Raw genomic sequence first — 18542 nt, 5'->3', positions numbered from 1 at the left:
TACTAAATGAAAAGATCATTGTGAGTCCTAAGGATGGCTCTCCTGATCTTGAGTTGCCATTTGTGAGAGAAGTAGTAGTTTTTTTGTCTGCCTTGCCACTTTAAAGTAATACGCTTTGAACCTTTTGTCAGAGAGCTCAAAGTAAAGAAAAATGGTTATTCTTATTGTTATCTTAATTGGACATTTTCTTTCAGTATAGCTCCTGTAATACAGCGTTCTCTAGAGGGACAGAACTAATGGAATATGTGTGTGTGTGTGTGTGTGTGTGTGTGTGTGTGTGTGTGTGTGTGTATAAAGGGGAATTTCTTAAGTATTAACTCACACATTCACAAGGTCCCACTATAGGCCATCTGCAGGCTGAGGAGCAAGGAGAGCCAGTCTGAGTCCCAAAACTGCAGAACTTGGAGCCTGATGTTCGAGGGCAGGAAGCATACAGCATGAGAGAAAGATGTAGGCTGGGAGGCTAGGCCAGTCTCTCTTTTCACATTTTTCTGTCTGCTTATATCCTAGCTGTGCTGGCAGCTGATTAGTTTGTGCCTGTCTAGAGTAAAGGTCTACCTTCCCCAGCCCACTGACTCAAATATTAATCTCCGTTGGCAACACCCTCACAGACACACCCAGGATCAATACTTTGTATCCTTCAATCCAGTCAAGTTGAAACTCAGTATTAACCATCACAACTTCTATCCTGATTTTCTGTATTATTCTTTAGTTTTATGTGAAATTGATTATTTTTTAGACCAAGAAACAGTCTTTCATAGTGGGTAATTTGTTCGGCTCTAAAGGCAAATTTTGCATTTATTTTGCCCCTCACACATTGGGTGATTTTGGGTAAGTTACATAATATACCAGTAACTCAGTCTCTTCTTCTGAATCTGTAAATAATAACAGAACCGCTCTCCTAGTGGTGCTGTGAGTTTTGAAAGAGATAAGTAGACTTTTGCTTGGTATTGAGCACATACTACTCATTCCTTAAGGGCTATTAGGTTTTGTTTGCTTGTTTCTTTTACCACCGTGAGATGAATAATGCCTTTTTTTTTTTTAAAACTTATGTGGTTGTTATTTGGACTCATGCTATTAGAGAGAAGAAAATAGTTAATATATTTCAAAAATTTCTTTTTCCCACTTTCTGTAATTTGGGTATTTGACTCCTCCAAATCTCATGTTCAAACTTCATCCCCAGTGTTGGAGATGGGATCAAATGGGAAGTGTTTGGGTCACGGGGGTGGATTCTTCGTGAATGGCCTGGCACTGTGCTGGAGGTAATGAGTGAGCTCTTCTGTTACTTCCATTGAGAGCTGGTTGTTAAAAAAGAGCTTGGCACCTCCCCTCTCATGCTACTATGTGATCTCAGCACATGCCAGCTCCTCTTTGCCTTTATAGATTATTGATCTTTGATACTAAAAACTATTATTGAAAAATATTGCATCATTGTGCTTTTAACTGAGTGAAAACTGCTAGTATATTGTAAGGGTTTAAGTAATAAGTATTGGGAACAGTGAGTGGGAGTATAGATATCGGGAACCTTTTTAATTCTGAAAATACAGGTTTTGCTATAAGAATAAATTGCTGTTTGTTACCTTCTTTTATTTCTAGGTGTAGCAGTAGGGCAGTAGGAAAGATACAACATTCACATAAGACAAAAGGCATTTTAATGGAAAAAAATGGTAAATAAATGTCAGGTTATATAAAAAAAATTGAAGAGTAGGAAATTCACTGGAGTAGTGTGTCAGGGAAGATTTTTTGAAGTTGGGAATTATGTGGAATCTTTAAAAAATAGAGTTTGGATTATAAGGAACAGCAGAAGAAAGTCAAGTATAAGGGGGAAGAGTAAGAAGAGGTATGAAAAACAGAATGAATACAGTTTTGACATTGGACACGTTTAATTATTAAAATAGAAATTTAAAATAAACTTTACCATTAAATACTGTCAAAGAGAATAGTTTATATTCTCTTTAATCCAAGAATTACAAATGCCTTGAACTACGATTTTAGAAATAAGTTCATGTTATTTATGCAAATAACAAGAAAAATTAATTAGCACTTCTTACTCCCTGTGTTTTGCAAGCTGGAGACAAAAGGAGGTTAACCAGTTTATTTTATGTATACTTTATTTCTTGACTGTTTAAAGTGGTAGATTTGAATAAGATCATACTCTCTGAACTTCTTAAACATTTTTTAAATTTAATTATGTGTGTTTTTTGAACCTTTACAAATTTCGTTTTCAGATATTAACTTTAAAAAAAACCATTCCCTTCAGTATTTATGAAGATGAGTTTTCTTAAAACATTACATTAATAGGCTTTTTTTGAAAATACATGGCTATTTAACTTGCAAAGCATAATCATGGTTTCATTGTTAGATACTGAATCTTCTACGCCTTTTAATTAAGTAGTAATCCTGTTCTTTGAGAGTGTTCTGACAAGAAGGATAGAAATACACTCTTCATTTGTAACCAGTGATACATAGCCAATATTGGAATTCCAATACTTCCTGTAATGAAATGAAGAAAACTGGGATAGGTTTCCTGTTAAAAGCATGGAGCCCTTTAAATAAACCATGTGTGATGGCAGTTTTGTATCAAACATTGACCAGATTGGTCATCTGTTCAAGTGTACTGGTAACAAAGTATTATTTAAATAATTAAATAAAACTAAGGAACATTTATCTACATCTGTAATATTGTGAGCTTCTTATTTCTTTACCTCTTATGGGGCAGAATAGTGTGTATCCAACAAGGTAAAAGATAAATGAAAACTTCAAAATGAGAATAAAGTACCAAAAGAATTGCTTAGCTTAGTTGAGCAGAGGACACATACTTAGTTGAAGGTGTTAAAATGGTTAACAGAAATTGATCCTGGACTTTTCATCAGCTGTGGAAAACTGAAATCATAAGATACTCCCCTTGAACCTTAAGAGACTATAGGGATGTTGCTTTTCCAGTGGGTACTGAAGTTATCAAATTCACTTTTGTGAAACTGGTTCCTCATATTTGTTGAATTATGGACTTTACTTGGGAATCTGGTGAAGTGTATTGATCTCCCCGCAAAATCAGTTTCATTGTACTTAGAGACCATCGAAGCCCGTTTTGGGATTCCGAAAGAGTGGTTTTTCAGTCATAAATCATTCAGTGATTTCTTTTAATGGAAATGAAACCCCCCCGTGTTGACATTTTATGATCTTAAATATGTACAACATGAAACCTCATAATTGTGCTTACTCTTATATACTGTACAATGAAAACAGATTTATAAATCTATGTTACAGATTAGTAAAATTTAACAACATTAAAATGATAGGTGATATATTATTACAACTGAATTGCTATTTATGCTAAGAATATGGTTTTTTAAATTTTTCCTTTCTAAAATTTTTTTTTGAGTAATGATAAATTAGCAGAAGGATTCATCTCAGGAATAAAGAAATGATTTTCCGTTATATGAAGGACACTGTGCTTAAACTTTAGCACAAAAAATTTGCTACAAGATTCCAATTTCTGCTGATACCTTAAAATATTATCCAGGCTCTAACCGTCTTTGATTCTGAAGACTTATAAATAGGATTTAACATAGGTTACCATTACTTTGACATGATTTTAGGCATCATTTTGTCTGAATGAATGAGTTAAAATGAGTTAATTATGTTTCGAAGGCCACTCTCAAACCTGCAGTTAGAAATATCGAAGAATTTAATAGGCTTCATCTTGAACTAATATTCTTTATGAAGAGACAATTGTGCGACATATCCCCTACCAATTTCTTTAAGATAATTCTGGTAACAAATGAGTTTCTTGTCAACATCCAGGCAAACTCTTCCACATAGACTTTGGATATATTTTGGGTCGGGATCCGAAGCCTCTTCCTCCACCAATGAAGCTGAATAAAGAAATGGTAGAAGGAATGGGGGGCACACAGAGTGAGCAGTACCAAGAGTTCCGTAAACAGTGTTACACGGCTTTCCTCCACCTGCGAAGGTAAGTTGATTTGCTTGGCACAGAGAATTTGGGTAAATTTATTGTATTTTATAGAACAAGAGAAGGAGTTGTTTAAATGTATGCATTCTTTAGCATTGATCACTTTATCAAAATGACAAAGGCAACAGTATTTCCTGTCTTATATTTAATACCAATTTTGACAGATTATCAAATATCAAAGGAAAAAGACATAAACTTTCTCGCTTTCCCACTATCTCATTAGTGTATCCCACCAGGCAGGAAGCTGGCATCACATAAGATGAAGCAAACATGGAGGCTTCCAACTCAGTGGGTTGATGTCACTTTAATAAAATGTACTTTGACAGTACTGAGATAGAGAAAAGGTTAAGAAACTTCATACCATTCAGATCTGCCTGAAGACAGTCCCGCAGTAGTACAGTCACCTACTGGGTTCTCTTCCTTCTCCCTAGCTGACTTCCTATTTCTTTATCAAAGAATGTAGGATATAACTTCTTTAGAGTGATATTAGTTCAATCATTTTTATTCTTTAGCTTCCTTAGTTTTGGGTACTTTTCAGGAATATTGAAAAGTTTGCTCAATGATTGAAGTAAATGTTAAATATGATTTTTATCTCTTTTTAACACATCATCAGTCATTCTGCTACAAAAAAAATGTTTTTTCTCCATCCTTTTTTCTTCAGCGCCACTATATCTGTGCTTCCTTCTTCCTAATTTACTTAGGACTGACTATCATATGTCATCAGGAAGGAAAATAAAAGTCATGTTTGATAAACTTTTTCTTAGTCCAGCAGAAAATCCCAGTCCGGGAAACATATATACATGCTCTTCCAGGTGAAAATATAACCAATAGATAGCAAGTTGCCAGTGCATGTGGGTTCTGTCTCCTTTGTCTTCATAACCTTTGTAACCTTGATTACTCATACAGTGTTTAGTACATAGGCACTCATTATATGTTTATTCATTGAGAACTCTTCGTATTTGTATGAGAACCCTCAGAATTCCTGCTTCTGGTCTAGTGTGAGGCCATGTTCCCGGTTGATGTTGATGTGCTGGTCCTAAAAGACTGTTTTTTTTTATAGTAATCAGGTTTCATTTATGCAATGACTAGGTCTTTGTTGTAAACTCAGTCTTTTCCACGTATCACAAACCCTGTAACAGGCGTTTTACAAATGGCCGTGTTATTTATCCTTTGGGTGGCAGAATGGCTCAGTTTTACCCTCCAGAGATGCTAAAAGAATAATGAGAAAATCAGTGCTCTTTAGATTTGTTTGGTGATGCAGAAGCACTTTCAGAGAGATGACAGTGCCATTTCATATCTGGGATTTTTAATTTAAAATAGTCAAAGCCCGTAGAAAACTAAGTCGAACCATGGATATCTCAGGGAGGTGGCAGACAAGATGGTAAGGAATGATAACTAGAGAAGTGTCAAAGGTGCTCTATCTTATTGAAAGCAGAAGGAAAACAATGTGCTTTATAAACTGTCATTGGTAGAGGATTAGTAGCAATTCAATAGAATGAGAAAACAGGCAGGTTATTAATGGAGAGCCAAGGTTGACTTCCTCGCTACAAAGAAAAGCCACAGAGAGATTAAATAATTTTATGCAAAGTTTTAATGAAAACTCTGTAACTTTTAAAAATTTCCCTGTACTTCACTTTATATTATCTGGACCCAAATTGTTTGATCAACTTTTTGTTTGTTTGTTTTTTTGAGACAGGTTGTCACTCTCTCAGCCAGGTTGGAGTGCAGTGGCATGACCATGGTTCACTGCAGTCTTGACTTCCTGGGCTCAGATGATCCTTCCACCTCAGCCTTGCAGGTAGCTGGAGCTACAGGTGTATGCCACCATGCCCAGCTCATTTTTTGTGGTTTTTTTGTAGAGACGGGGTGGGGTCTTGCTATGTTGCCCAGACTGGTCTTGAACTCCTGGATTCAAGCTATCTGCCCGCTTTGGCCACTCAAAGTGCTGGGATTATAGGAATAAACCCACTGCACCCGGCCAACATTTATTTTTTCGTGTTGTATTTTAGAGTATGTTTTAGTTGGTTTTAAAAAATGCCTTCAAGGATGTAAGAATTAACCTGATAGTTGTTCAGAGCTAAGGTTATTGGTACTTTTATTAGGCTTTATAGGTATGACCAGCCCTGTTAGTTTATAGTTTTTCTGGATAATGGATCAGTTTCTTCACAAAGAAACCACTGAATAACATCGTACCACATAAGCAGAGTAGGCCATTTTGAACTTAGTTATAAATGGTTATAAAATACATTATCATCTCTTATTAATCAGTACATATTGTCTTTCTCCCAACCCACACTTATGCCAAACACCATTTTTAGACACTGATGTTACAAAGATGTTCTTTCTACATTTTTTGGTAAAGATTTTCAACAGTGAAATAAGGAATGCATTTAACCCACTGGGCATGGTGACTCACTCCTATAATCCAAGCACTTAGGGAGGCTGAGGTGGGTGGATCACTTGAGGCCAGGAGTTCGAGACCAGCCTGGCCAACATGGTGAAACCCTGTCTCTACTAAAAAAGAAAATACAGAAATTCACCGGGCGTAGTGGTGCATGCCTGTAATCCCAGCTAGTAGGGAGGCTGAGGTATGAGAGTCGCTTAAACCCAAGAGACAGAGGTTGCAGTGAGCCAAAATCACACCACTGAACTGCAGCCTGGACAATAGAACAAGACTGTGTCTCGGGGGGGGAAAAAAAAGAAACGCATTTAACTGTATCAAAGTTCTCATATTGTCTAAGAGATGTTTGCCTAGTCACGAAACATCAGTGACTTTATTAGTCACAAACATCATTAACGACATTGCTTCTCCTCTTTAAAGTAGTACACTTATTAAATAACATTTTCACAGGAACTCTGATTTTTGTGTCATGGAAAATAGAATGTAGAGGAAATTGACCTTTGAAATACTATAAGAACCTCTGTGTAGTCAATGGATTTCTGTTTTCAGTAATTAAGGTTTTTCCTGAAAAATTTAAATTATCTTTGTATGACTAGAGTGTAGCATGATAGTTGACATGAACGTGGGTAAGAGAAAGAGTTCAGTTTCCTTGAATGTTACGTGCAACTTGCTTCTTTCTAAAAACCCTAATTATGTCACATTCCATCTTGCAATCTTTGCTAGAATAGATTTTGCACACTTTCCCGCCCTATTATTATTATTTTTTAATCTTAGGTTGTCTAATACTGGTTTGTTGGCCAGGCGGCGTGGCTCATGCCTGTAATCCCAGCACTTTGTGAGGCCGAGGCAGGCAGATCACTTGAGGTCAGGAGTTCGAGACCAGCCTGGCCAACATGGTGAAACCCTGTCTCTACTAAAAATACAAAACTTAGCCTGGCATAGTGGAATGTGCCTGTAGTCCCAGTTACTTGGGAGGTTGAGGCAAGAGACTCGCTTGAACCTGGGAGGCGGAGGTTGCAGTGACCTGAGATTGTGCCACCGTACTCTAGTCTGGGTGACAGAACAAGACTCCATCTCAAAAAAAAAAAATCAAGTGGCCTTTAAATTTGTGTTTCTGGATAGGACATTAAATGACTGCCCTGTTAAGTAAACACTTGCTATTTTGGTTCACTTGTGTGTTAAATGGAAAATGCAGGTTAATGACAACAGATGTAAAAGATTAATATCAAAGGTAGTGACAAATTATTCACGAAGTATGTGGATGTCTAACCTTTATGTTTATTTCTGTTTCCCTTTGCTATAACAATAGAAGCATGGATAGTTAAATTTAAATCAGGAGATAATCCAGAAAGCATTAGTATTTACCTTTTTTAAAAGGAACATCACATTCGGCATCCATAAAGGCAGATTTTTAACATTGATCCTGGCTGCCCATTGGAATCACCTGGAGAGCTTGTAGATGAGGTGGCAAGGGGAAAGGTCTGGGCTCCCTCATATTTAATTGGTCTGAGATTGAGCTCAGGCATTGATACATTTGAAAAGCTACCCAGCTGAATCTAATGGGCAGCCAAGTTGGAGAACTTCTAATATATCTCTTCCAAAATTGACTTTGTATTCTTCTCCTTATGTTACCTTCTGGTAGATTTCCCCATGCCAAGATGGGAAAAAATTATGTACCTGTATAATCAACAAAGCGGAGTACGAATGATGGATAGGTAGTTGAAAGGGCACTTTTTTTTTTTTTTTTTATAATATGTAACAGCTGATTTGCATGCTGCTGGCATCGCATTCCTTGCAGCCTTCTCAAGTGGATCATCTGTATTTCCATAGAGAATCTAACCCGTGGCCCCCAGGCCACATACGGCCCAGGAAAGCTTCGAATACAGCCCAACACAAATTCATAAACTTTCTTAAAACATAATGAGATTTTTTTTTTAAGCTCATCAGCTATCATTAGTGTTAGTGTATTTCATCTATAGCCCAAGACAGTTCTTCTCCCATTGTGACCCAGGGAAACCAAAAGATGGGACACCTCTTATGTAGAAGCTTCGTTATCATTATAAAGGGTTTCATTCTGGACCTTTATTTTTGCCCCACCCTTACCATTTTCATCCAATCCTGTGACTTTACATATGATCCCATTACTGATGACTTTAATATCACTAGCTTTCATATCTCCTCTGAGATATATCTGACATCTCTACTAAAAATCTAGTAGGCACCTCAAACTCTACATGTCTAAAATGAAATTCTTGAGTCCCTGTCTAAAATCCTGTTCCTCTTCCATTTAGCCTTTCCTGTCTTGGTGAATAACACTAGTGTCCCATTACGCTAAATCCTTTGTGTCTTTCAGTTTCTCTATCCTGTCACCCTGACCTCCATTGAAACCATCAGCAAGGATCATCTATTTCATCTCCAAAATATAGTCTGATAGCCCCCAGGTAGTTTCTTGTCCACCTGGAAGTCTGTGATATAGTTTCTCTACTTCGATTATTATTCCCTTCAAGATGGCCAGTGTGAACTGTTAAAAATACGCATCAACGTGTGTCACTCCACTCCTTAAACTCAGTTGCTTCTCGGTGCATTTCAAATAAAACCTTACTGCCTTAAGATGCCTCTTTCTCTCTGACCCATTTTCCTGTTGTTGTTTTTTCTCTTTTAAATCTTTTAATCAAGCAGACATAACATTATCATGTTTATCAGTTTATTATATTAGTTTCCACCCTCCTCCAGAATGTAAACTTCATGAGTGTGGGGACCTTGTTTGTTCAGTTCACCACTGTCTGTATCCCTAGTGCCCACAACAGTGGATATAGTGAGTACTAAGTAAATATTTGTTGATTGAATGAATAAAAGGATTATATGAGTAGGAATGGAATAACATCTGTGGTATGCATTTATCAATTCCCACAAATAAATTAGTAACTTAAAGCTAGGTTAAAGCTGTTTAGCTATTATCATAACTTTTTTTTCCTAAGAGTTTAAGTGGGTTAGGGCCTGATTTGATTAGACTACATCAAGGTAGAAGTTTTTCATTATAGTTCCTCTTGATTTTTATGAGGAATAGAAAATTCAGAAATGAAGATAAAATAGATAACTTGAAACTCATATGGATAGTCATTTTTCTATACAAGTTCCATTATCATTACAGTATAAGTATTAAACAGTTTTTAACAGTTTGTATTTTATTATTGTTATCATTATAGATAGGCACGTAGCTGGGATAAAGATCCTGCATCATCCAAATTCTGCCCCCATCCCCTAGAGAAGACAATGCAAGGCACTTGGTTGACATTTTTACTGAAACAGCTAAAAACCTTCATTGCTGAAAACCAACGCTTTCCTTACATCCATCCTGAAGATCAAACCTGAATCTCTTTTTATCAGTGCTAAGGAGGGGCCACCAAGAGCCAAAGTGGAGAGATCCCAGTGGAGATTTATTTAAACCTTCCCCCACAAGGCCCCGCCTCTGGAAATGACCATTCAGAATAGTAACATTGTTCTCTTTGGAGGAAGAGGAAGAGTTTGAGGATTGGTGAAGAGAAACTGTTAGTTGCTGTTGGAGGCCAGCATGCTCTGATGATATTTATTTAGATATCTTGCCCATTTTTAATGCAGCAGAGTACTAGCAATTTTTTCTTCTAGAATTATTTTTATCCAGGTCAGTCACTGTAGTTCCTGAAATGATGATTGGTATATCTGGAAGATACAAGTGATTCATGGGATGATATTATTTCCCTTTCATTCATTTAGCCATGACACACCGAGGTCATCTTAAAGTAGCAGATTGTTACCTTCATCTAGCAAAAGCAGATAGATCTTAATTGTTACAAAATGCGAATTAGACATAAAGTAGATCTTCCTCAGATCCCTTCTAAAAATATATATACTTACTAAAAAATGAAAAGAATGTCATTATTGGATGATTACCCCAAAGGTCTGCCCCATGGTATAGGATTTAGAAATGGTGTTATATGAAGACCCCAAGATAAAATATTTGTCAAGGCTTGCATTTCATTGATACCAACTGATGAATTTCCTGCTGGAATAATAGTAATCACTGTAAAAATCCAAGTACCACTACTTCTAGAAATTTCTTAATATGAGAAAGAAATGCAGAATTCTTAATTATTGCTATTTTTTTTCCTTTTCTGCTCTTCTTTAGGTATTCTAATCTGATTTTGAACTTGTTTTCCTTGATGGTTGATGCAAACATTCCAGATATTGCACTTGAACCAGATAAAACTGTGAAAAAGGTAATTTTTAAGTAACATAAATGAAGAGCTCTTCTGTATAATTTTTCCATATTCCAGAATACAACAAATTCTCAAGTCTCTGCAGCCAGTTTTATCCCCTTATTTGTTCATGCCCACAGTTACATGAGTAGGTTCCCATATCTGGAGAGACAGCTTGCTGCTCCAGCTCTGCAGTCACAGGGAGGCGGAAGCAGCAGCCCAAAGCTTAAAGAACTGAGCAGAGTTTTCAGCTATTGTCCATCATAGGGAGGATTTATTTTAAAACTGAATTTACTCAAGTTAATTCCCAGCTACAATGAATCTTCACAAGAACACAATGGAATTCATAGTCTCTCTAATGTATCATTTGGAATGTCTATTATCTCTTTTTTTTTTTTTTAAATATAACTAGATGTGTGAATTAACAGAAAATGTGATACTAAGCCAATGAAAAAATAAAACAATCCGTAGAAACGCCCTGAGATGACCCATGACCACAGAAAAGGACTTTAAAACGGCTGTTATAAATATCCATGCACCTAAGGGAAAATAAATGCATAATTACGGAACAGATAGGACTATCAATAGAGACATTAAAACTAGGAAGAAAGAACAAAATGAAAATTATGGAACTGAAAGTACACTCGCTAAAATGAAATATTAATTGGGTAGGCTTAATAGCAAATTGGATTATGGCATTAGAAGTCAGTGAACTTGAAGATAAATCGATAGAAATTATTTAATTTACTTCCACACCTTTAAAGTAATGATGTGTGGAACAGAAATGTGGAGGAACAGGAATGATGTCAATCACTGGCAAAATAAACTAAACTAGATCTTCTCATATATCTCCATTCCTATAGAATTTCTCTGTATCCTTGCAAAGGACTACCTGAATAGGTCTGTAGTTTCCAAAGATGGGGAATTTTTTTTTAGTTTATAAAGTTGTGGTTGATTTACAATAGCCTTAAATATTACAATTAATTAGTATATGTGTTAAGAATCTTAAGAACCTAGAGGACAGCCTAACATAAGTCAGTAAATCTGATACCAAATAACTATTTATATACAGTTAACCTTTTGGTATAAAAGAGAATATTTTCATATTTGGTAAATAACATTATATTTTTATGCCAGGTGTATACCTTCTCTTTGTAATGCAGGCACTTATGTAAGTATGTAAGCTTTGATAAATTGGGCTAAAATTTATTTTGATTCTCCTATTCTGTAGATTTTTTATGTCCTTAAAAATAGTTCCAAAATTGTCAGATATTCTCTCTGTAAGTAGAAGTTAAGGAAATCAAAAGATCAAACTCAAGGACTATGTTTGTTATTATCTGGGATCCAGGAAATGAGAGAGCTAGTTCATTGAAGATACAGCCTTAGATGTTCCTCTACCAAATTGTTCTTGTCTTCACTTTTTACATTTACCTCTCTTTTACCTCCCCCTATCTTGAGGCTCAAGCACTCTCAGATCACCTGGTATACCTCCAGTACCATGAAGAGACAAGGGCACTGAGTTGGGGCTATGGGTTGTTACACTGTCCTTTCTTCTTTGTAGCTTTCTAGTAGTGAAACCTTATACTTGAAACCCTAAATGTGGGCCACACTTTGTCCACTTGGAAACCTCACTTTCTCCTAGCCTGTCTTTGAGAAGTATATGTGGGTTATTTACAAGAGAAAGGAGTAGTGTGTAATGGTTGTGTGGTGGCGTGGGATTGTCTGGAAGCATGTACCAGTTAAGGGTCCCTGAGCCAGCTTCATGAATTCTCTGTGCCTCAATTTCTGCATCTTATTGATGAGATACTATCTACTGTATGTTTATCATCAGTCAGATAAAATGTTGCATGTATGATACTTGGCATGGCGTTTTGCACAAAGTAGTTCTTCAGTAACATTGACTTTTATGTATATATAAAATATACACATGTAAATATAGATACTAATTTTTCTAATACTTAATGCTACTGAAAATCAACTGTAGCTTTAAATAGGAGTAAAAAATTTCTTTTATCTTTGGAAATTATAGACCTATTGACACAGTTTTGTGCTGGGATATAGGGAAATTCAATAGGAAAGGAAACCTTAGAAAATCACATTTAGTTTATTTTGTCAGTGATTGATATTGTTCCTGTTCTTATGTAGACACTGAAGGTATGGGAGAATATTAATATAATCTCACCTTGCTTCATCCATTTCGCAAGGAATAACAGGGATAAAGTGGATTATTAATAAATATGCCACAAGTTAAATCATATATAGTCACTCTAGATTTTAGATTAAAAAAAAAAAATAAGGCACACCTTTAATTAAAAGAGCAGTTTATCTGTTTTTAAAATGTAGGACCCTAAGAAAAATTTCTTCTTTTCTTTTTTCTTTTCTTAAAAGCTGTTTACAGCCAACAAGAACGAGGTGATATGCAGAGCATATAACAAAAACAGCAAACTTGTACACTCCAAAGAATTGCATTCAGCATTCTGATAAGTTACAGGTCATTTATTTGCCATAGGAATAGCTTATGTTACTTTATAATGTCTATATCAGTTTGATTCTGTCTGTTCAAAATGGGCCCTATTTTTCTTCATTGTAAAGACGAAAAGTGTTGTCTTATAGGTTCAGGATAAATTCCGTTTAGACCTGTCGGATGAAGAGGCTGTGCATTACATGCAGAGTCTGATCGATGAGAGTGTCCATGCTCTTTTTGCTGCGGTGGTGGAACAGATTCACAAGTTTGCCCAGGTAAGTTCTCTGAGTGCAGTGCATTTGTCTCGCCTTCCGTGTACTGCCCCAGAGTCCTTGGAGAGCCATACATTTCTCCTGCCAGTTGACATCTTTTCTGTTCTTCTGTCAAGCCTTTTTGACATTTCACCAGCCAGCTGAAGTGAATCGTGTTTCACATGGTACTAATTCTAAAACGTCTGCTTTTCTTAGTAATGACTAACTTTTGGAGCACCAGGATAGGTATTTTTTTCTTTGTAGTCAGTGGTGATTATACGTCCTCTTGAGAATGATTTTGGATCCAGCAGAGGCCTTGGCAATTGAAACTTGGACACTTGTTGGGTTTTGGTGAATGATGAAGTGCTGGGAAAGTTTAGAAGCTAAGAAAAGCAATCCACATCACACACCAGAAAGATCTATCCATAGACTTACTATTAGCAGTATCCACAGATAAATGAGGGATTACCCCTTCATGGTAAACTTCAGATTTAAAACCCATTTTAATTATGAGTTACATAATAAGAATGACTATGAAAATGGTTAGCAAATGGAAAAATGAGGCTGCTTTTTTCTTCTGTGCCCTCACCTTCTCTCCTGTGAACTCCTTCCTGGTGTTACACATTCACTTAATGATTTGCCTAATCTTGCAAGCTCAGAGCTTATCTGCTTTGAATTTTTCCTCAGCCATTGACCAGTATCTCACCAAGCCGTGTTTGTTTCTTTAACCGTTTTAACCCATTTCTTTTAAACTTTGTCATACCTAGGTATTTGCAGTTTCCTCACTGCCTAACAACAAAGTCCAATATCTGGCAACTTGAGGCTTTCCAGAATGTTGTGTTCTGTTCTGCTTTCCAAGCTGTTGTCTAATACTCTCTTTCTCTAAATATTTTCTTCTGTTTCATCATAGTGACAACTTTGCTGTTGTCATTTCTTCAGCCCAGAAATCACCCTTCTTAATAATGTATCTTCTGTAAACTTCTACATGCCAAAATCCAATCTGTCCTCCAAGAGCTCTTAATGCTGTTTGATTCATCTCTCTCTAAATTTCCATATATTTTCTACCTTTATTATGACTTGCACTTATGTTTTGCTTTCTTTTTTTCCTTCCTGCCACCCCTCGCTTTTCCCAGGTTAGCTGATGTTTTGCTTTTTATTATAGATATTTAGATTCCTAGGGCTGGGCAGGGTGGCTCACGCCTGTAATCCCAGCACTTTGGGAGGCTGAGGAGGGCGGTTCACGAGATCAGGAGATCAAGACCATCCTGGCTAACACGGTGAAACCCCGTCTCTACTAAAAACAAAAAATTAGCCAGGTGTGGTGGCGGGCGCCTGTAGTCTGAGCTGCTTGGGAGGCTGAGGCAGGAGAATGGCGTGAACCCAGGAGGCAGAGGTTGCAGTGAGCCGAGATTTTGCCACTGCACTCCAGCCTGGGCAACAGAACGAGACTTCGTCTCAAAAAAAAAAAAAAAAAAAAAAGGAAATTTAGATTCCCTTATAACTCCTCAGTTACAGACTTCCTGAAGGCTGGGCTTTGTCTGTCACTCACCTTGTAGTACAATGCCTTATATACTTAAAAAATATTTAATGATCATAAAGGAATTCTTGCCTCTAGATGTTAGCTTGTACTCTTTTTCTAGCTCAATAAAAAGATGTTTTTCTCTGAACACCAGTCTTGATCATATTTTTATTACAAGGGCCACCTCAGGGTCTGCTTCATGGGTCATTAATTGTAACCAATCATTTGTTGAGAATAAATTGTGATTCAGATAGTATGTGACTTGCCAAAGTCAACCAGCTTAGCTGACGGTGGATCTTACTCTACATAGAGCAGAGCAGAATATTTTAGAGCTATAGGGGAAAAAAAGGCCAGAGAGATATCATGGCTACTTGACAAGGGAGAAAACCAAGACTTAAACCCAAATCTTTTGACTCCCATATTTAGTATTTTTTAAACCAGATCTTTTCAATGTCTTGCTCATCACTATACTACGTTAGTGTCAATGAAACTTTTCCTGGCCACGGCCCATCTCTCTGTGTGTACACCTTATTTTTTTTCTTTTTTTAAGCTCAACTGGTTACAACATGCTTGCAGAAACTCTTAACTTCTGTGTCTTTGCATTTCTATAGCAGGGAATTTACCCATCATAGTTGGTCATTTATATTTTATCTTACTCTGTCTCTATCTACAAGTGTAGAAATATCTCTCCTTCATGGGTTTTCCTTATTCCATACTTACAGATTCTGGTTTTTCTCCTTTATTTTCCTGGGGAAATATATAATGGAGCTAAAACTCCAAACTTTAAATTAGTGCTGCTGGCTAACACTCATTTCAGCAATCAGTAGCTACACAAGCAACTCCAGACTTAGCAGCTGAAAAAGCAATAATGGTTTGTTATTTCTTACCTGGGATGCTTCAGTCGGGAACTTAGCTAGAGCCCAGCTATGAGGTTTCTTTGCTTCCTGTAACGTTAACTGGCTTCACTCCTTCAGTTGTATTCGACTGGTAGTTGGGTTTGTCTTGGAGGTCCACTCGCTTCACTCAACAGGTCTGGCCATTAGGTGTTCTCTACATGGACTATCTGTCTCCACTTCCTCTCTCATCATTTCAGACTCCAGCCCAAACTGCTGCTCTACAGCGTGACTGATTTCCCCAAGAGGATATGAAGGCAGAAGTGGCAGGCCTCTTAAAATAAGTCCCAAGGGCAGCCCAGATTCACGCAGAGAAAAGATACAGTCTGCCTGTTAACGGGAACAAAGGGTTGCATAGGCAGAAAAGAGAGGAATTAAGTGTAGCATCTTTGAAGATTTAACTGCCACTCTGCTAATGTGCTCCAGCTTAAAGTTGAGCCTTCAAGTTCTGTAAAATGAATTAGTGGCATGCTTTATTTTAGTGGTCTAGTTTTGAAATTCTAATGTTTATTTGCATAAGATGCCCATTTTGCTAGCTGGATCCAAAAATAGAAGGACTGTTTTTCTTAATTATCTTTATGAAAGATGGAGGAGAAAAAGAGGTTGATAATAAAGTAGTAGTTTTTAGGGGACCATAGTATTATTCAGGGGAGCTGCTAATAGAAGGACTTTGGTTTTCCAAAGGCTCTGGGCCTCAGTTTTCACACCTATAAAATGATTGACATTGAGGTTAAAACATCCATTTTTGATATAAATTTAATGTAATGTCAAAGGTTAATTGCTTTACAAAGCTAATGTTGACTACTGCAAGGTTTAGTAAATGAAATCTGCCTCTCCCCTCTCCCCATCTTAAGGATGGTTACATTGTGAAAGTTGCTGAGAACTCTGAGTTCTTGGCATGTACCTATTCTTCTATTTGTAGAGAAAATATATGAACGGCAAAACGAATTGGTAAAATTGCAATGGGCATGCTCTTAAATTAGACATTGGAGGGATCATTTTATACACATTAACAGATTATTATAATTCTTGAGAAGAAACATTAAGTCTGTTTCCTAGGTTCCTGTTTTCTAGTTCTTCATTGAAATAATAGATACGATATAGAAATCCTGTAATTAACATGACTTTAGCCTTGGTTGTTACAGGCTCTTTTGGACTAGGATAGATTATCAATAACCTTGATAATCAAGGTTATTGCCACATGAAAATAAGAGTTAAGAACAAATATTCGAATTATTCTAACAGTCTAAGGATTACCATCTTCTTAGATTTGTAAAAGTGGAGGTTTATTGCAGCATGAATATCTATGTAGATGAACTTTTTAAAGATCATTTCTTAGCTCTCCACTTCATAATGATTGACATAGTGTTTGGGACAATAACAGCTTCACCGTTTATTGGAATGTATTTCATCCAGTGCTTCCCCATTTTTAATTAAATAACCATTGCTGTGATAATACAAGTATGTTTTAGTGTTATCCCTGTTTTGTAGATGGGAAAACTGAACCACATAAAAGTTGTTTTCAGCCGGGCTCAGTGGCTCACGCCTGTAATCCCAGCACTTTGCAAGGCCGAGGCAGGCGAATCACATGAGATCAGGAGTTTGACAGCAGCCTGACCAACATGGTGAAACCCTGTCTCTACTAAAAATACAAAAATTAGCCAGACGTGGTGGTGGGCACCTGTAATCCCAGCTACTCAGAAGGCTGAGGCAGGAGAATCACTTGAACCTGGGAGGCAGAGGTTGCAGTGAGCCAAGATCACTCCACTGCCCCCCAGCCTGGGCAACAGAGTGAGACTCCGTCTCAAAAAAAAAAAATTAAATAAATAAATAAATAAATAAATAAATAAAATTTTTTTTAAAAGTTGTTAGTTGTTCTAACTTACCAGATTCAGTTCTTTTTTACCAGAACTTGAAAATGTTCGTGATATTTCTTAGATTTCCTTAAATATATAATGTGTGCTCCAAAATAAGAGTTACCTATGGATGTTTAATTTTACTGGAACTTGTTTAGGCACTGAACCATACATGGGATACTAAATAAGGTCTTAGCTTCATACAAATCTTTTCAAATAACAATTATAAAAGCATAGTTGTTTCTTAATCTCTGGAGTTTATTTTCTCTTTGAAACTCACATGTCTACATATATTGTCTAAGTATTGATACTAATAAATCATATAGGCATTCAAATTCAGATGACTAGCATCTATTTTTTTGTCACTTGTAGCCATCTATTATAGTGATGCAATATTGTTAATCGATTTATGGTAATTTTAGTACATTCCCATTAATCATTATGGATAGTAGAACCAACTTTTTAAAAAATGGGAGTAGATTGATACGTACTTACAAGAATTACAGGTATTTCAGCATAAAAGAAACAACATTCAAAAAGAAGACTAAGAATTACTAGACACAACTCTTGTATCTAAACGCTACAAAAGCTTGTTTTCTTTCATCATGCAATTCCTTAGGAAGGGTGGAGATTAAACACTGCAATATTTGTTGCCTAGCAACACCCACGCATTAGTGATAAAATGTTTCCACCGGAAATCACTTTTATTTTGGTCGTTGTCTTTGAAATTGCGTCATTGTAACCCATCTTTATGCCAAAATGATCTTTTTTGGCATCTTGCTCTGTTGCCCTCCCCCCATTGGAGTGCTGTGGTGCAGTCATGGTTCACTGCAGCCTTGACCTCCTGGACTTGAGTGATGCTCCTGCGTCAGCCTCACCAGTAGCTAGGAGTACAGGCATGCTTCACCATACCCAGCTAATTTTTAATGTACTTTTTGTGGAGATGAGGT

General features: G+C 36.7%; 1 protein-coding gene across 10 annotated transcripts in view; it reads left to right on the top strand.

Annotated features, from left to right (window-relative positions):
* LOC105499299 (phosphatidylinositol 3-kinase catalytic subunit type 3) overlaps window positions 1-18542 on the top strand; it is a 563324-nt gene that overhangs the window by 99564 nt on the left and 445218 nt on the right. For all 10 annotated transcript variants that reach the window (XR_011616915.1, XR_011616923.1, XR_011616919.1 and 7 more), the window contains 3 exons: window positions 3805-3973; window positions 10540-10630; window positions 13223-13348. Coding sequence is in view for 1 of the 10 variants with exons in the window: in XM_011771834.3 (XP_011770136.1) it covers window positions 3805-3973; window positions 10540-10630; window positions 13223-13348 (386 nt within the window). In the remaining 9 variants the exon portion in view is untranslated. The remainder of the gene's footprint in view (window positions 1-3804; window positions 3974-10539; window positions 10631-13222; window positions 13349-18542) is intronic.

Source organism: Macaca nemestrina, chromosome 19 (genome assembly GCF_043159975.1).
Source record: "Macaca nemestrina isolate mMacNem1 chromosome 19, mMacNem.hap1, whole genome shotgun sequence".
Classification (NCBI taxonomy): Eukaryota; Metazoa; Chordata; class Mammalia; order Primates; family Cercopithecidae; genus Macaca; species Macaca nemestrina.
This window is presented reverse-complemented; position numbering and strand designations above follow the sequence as displayed.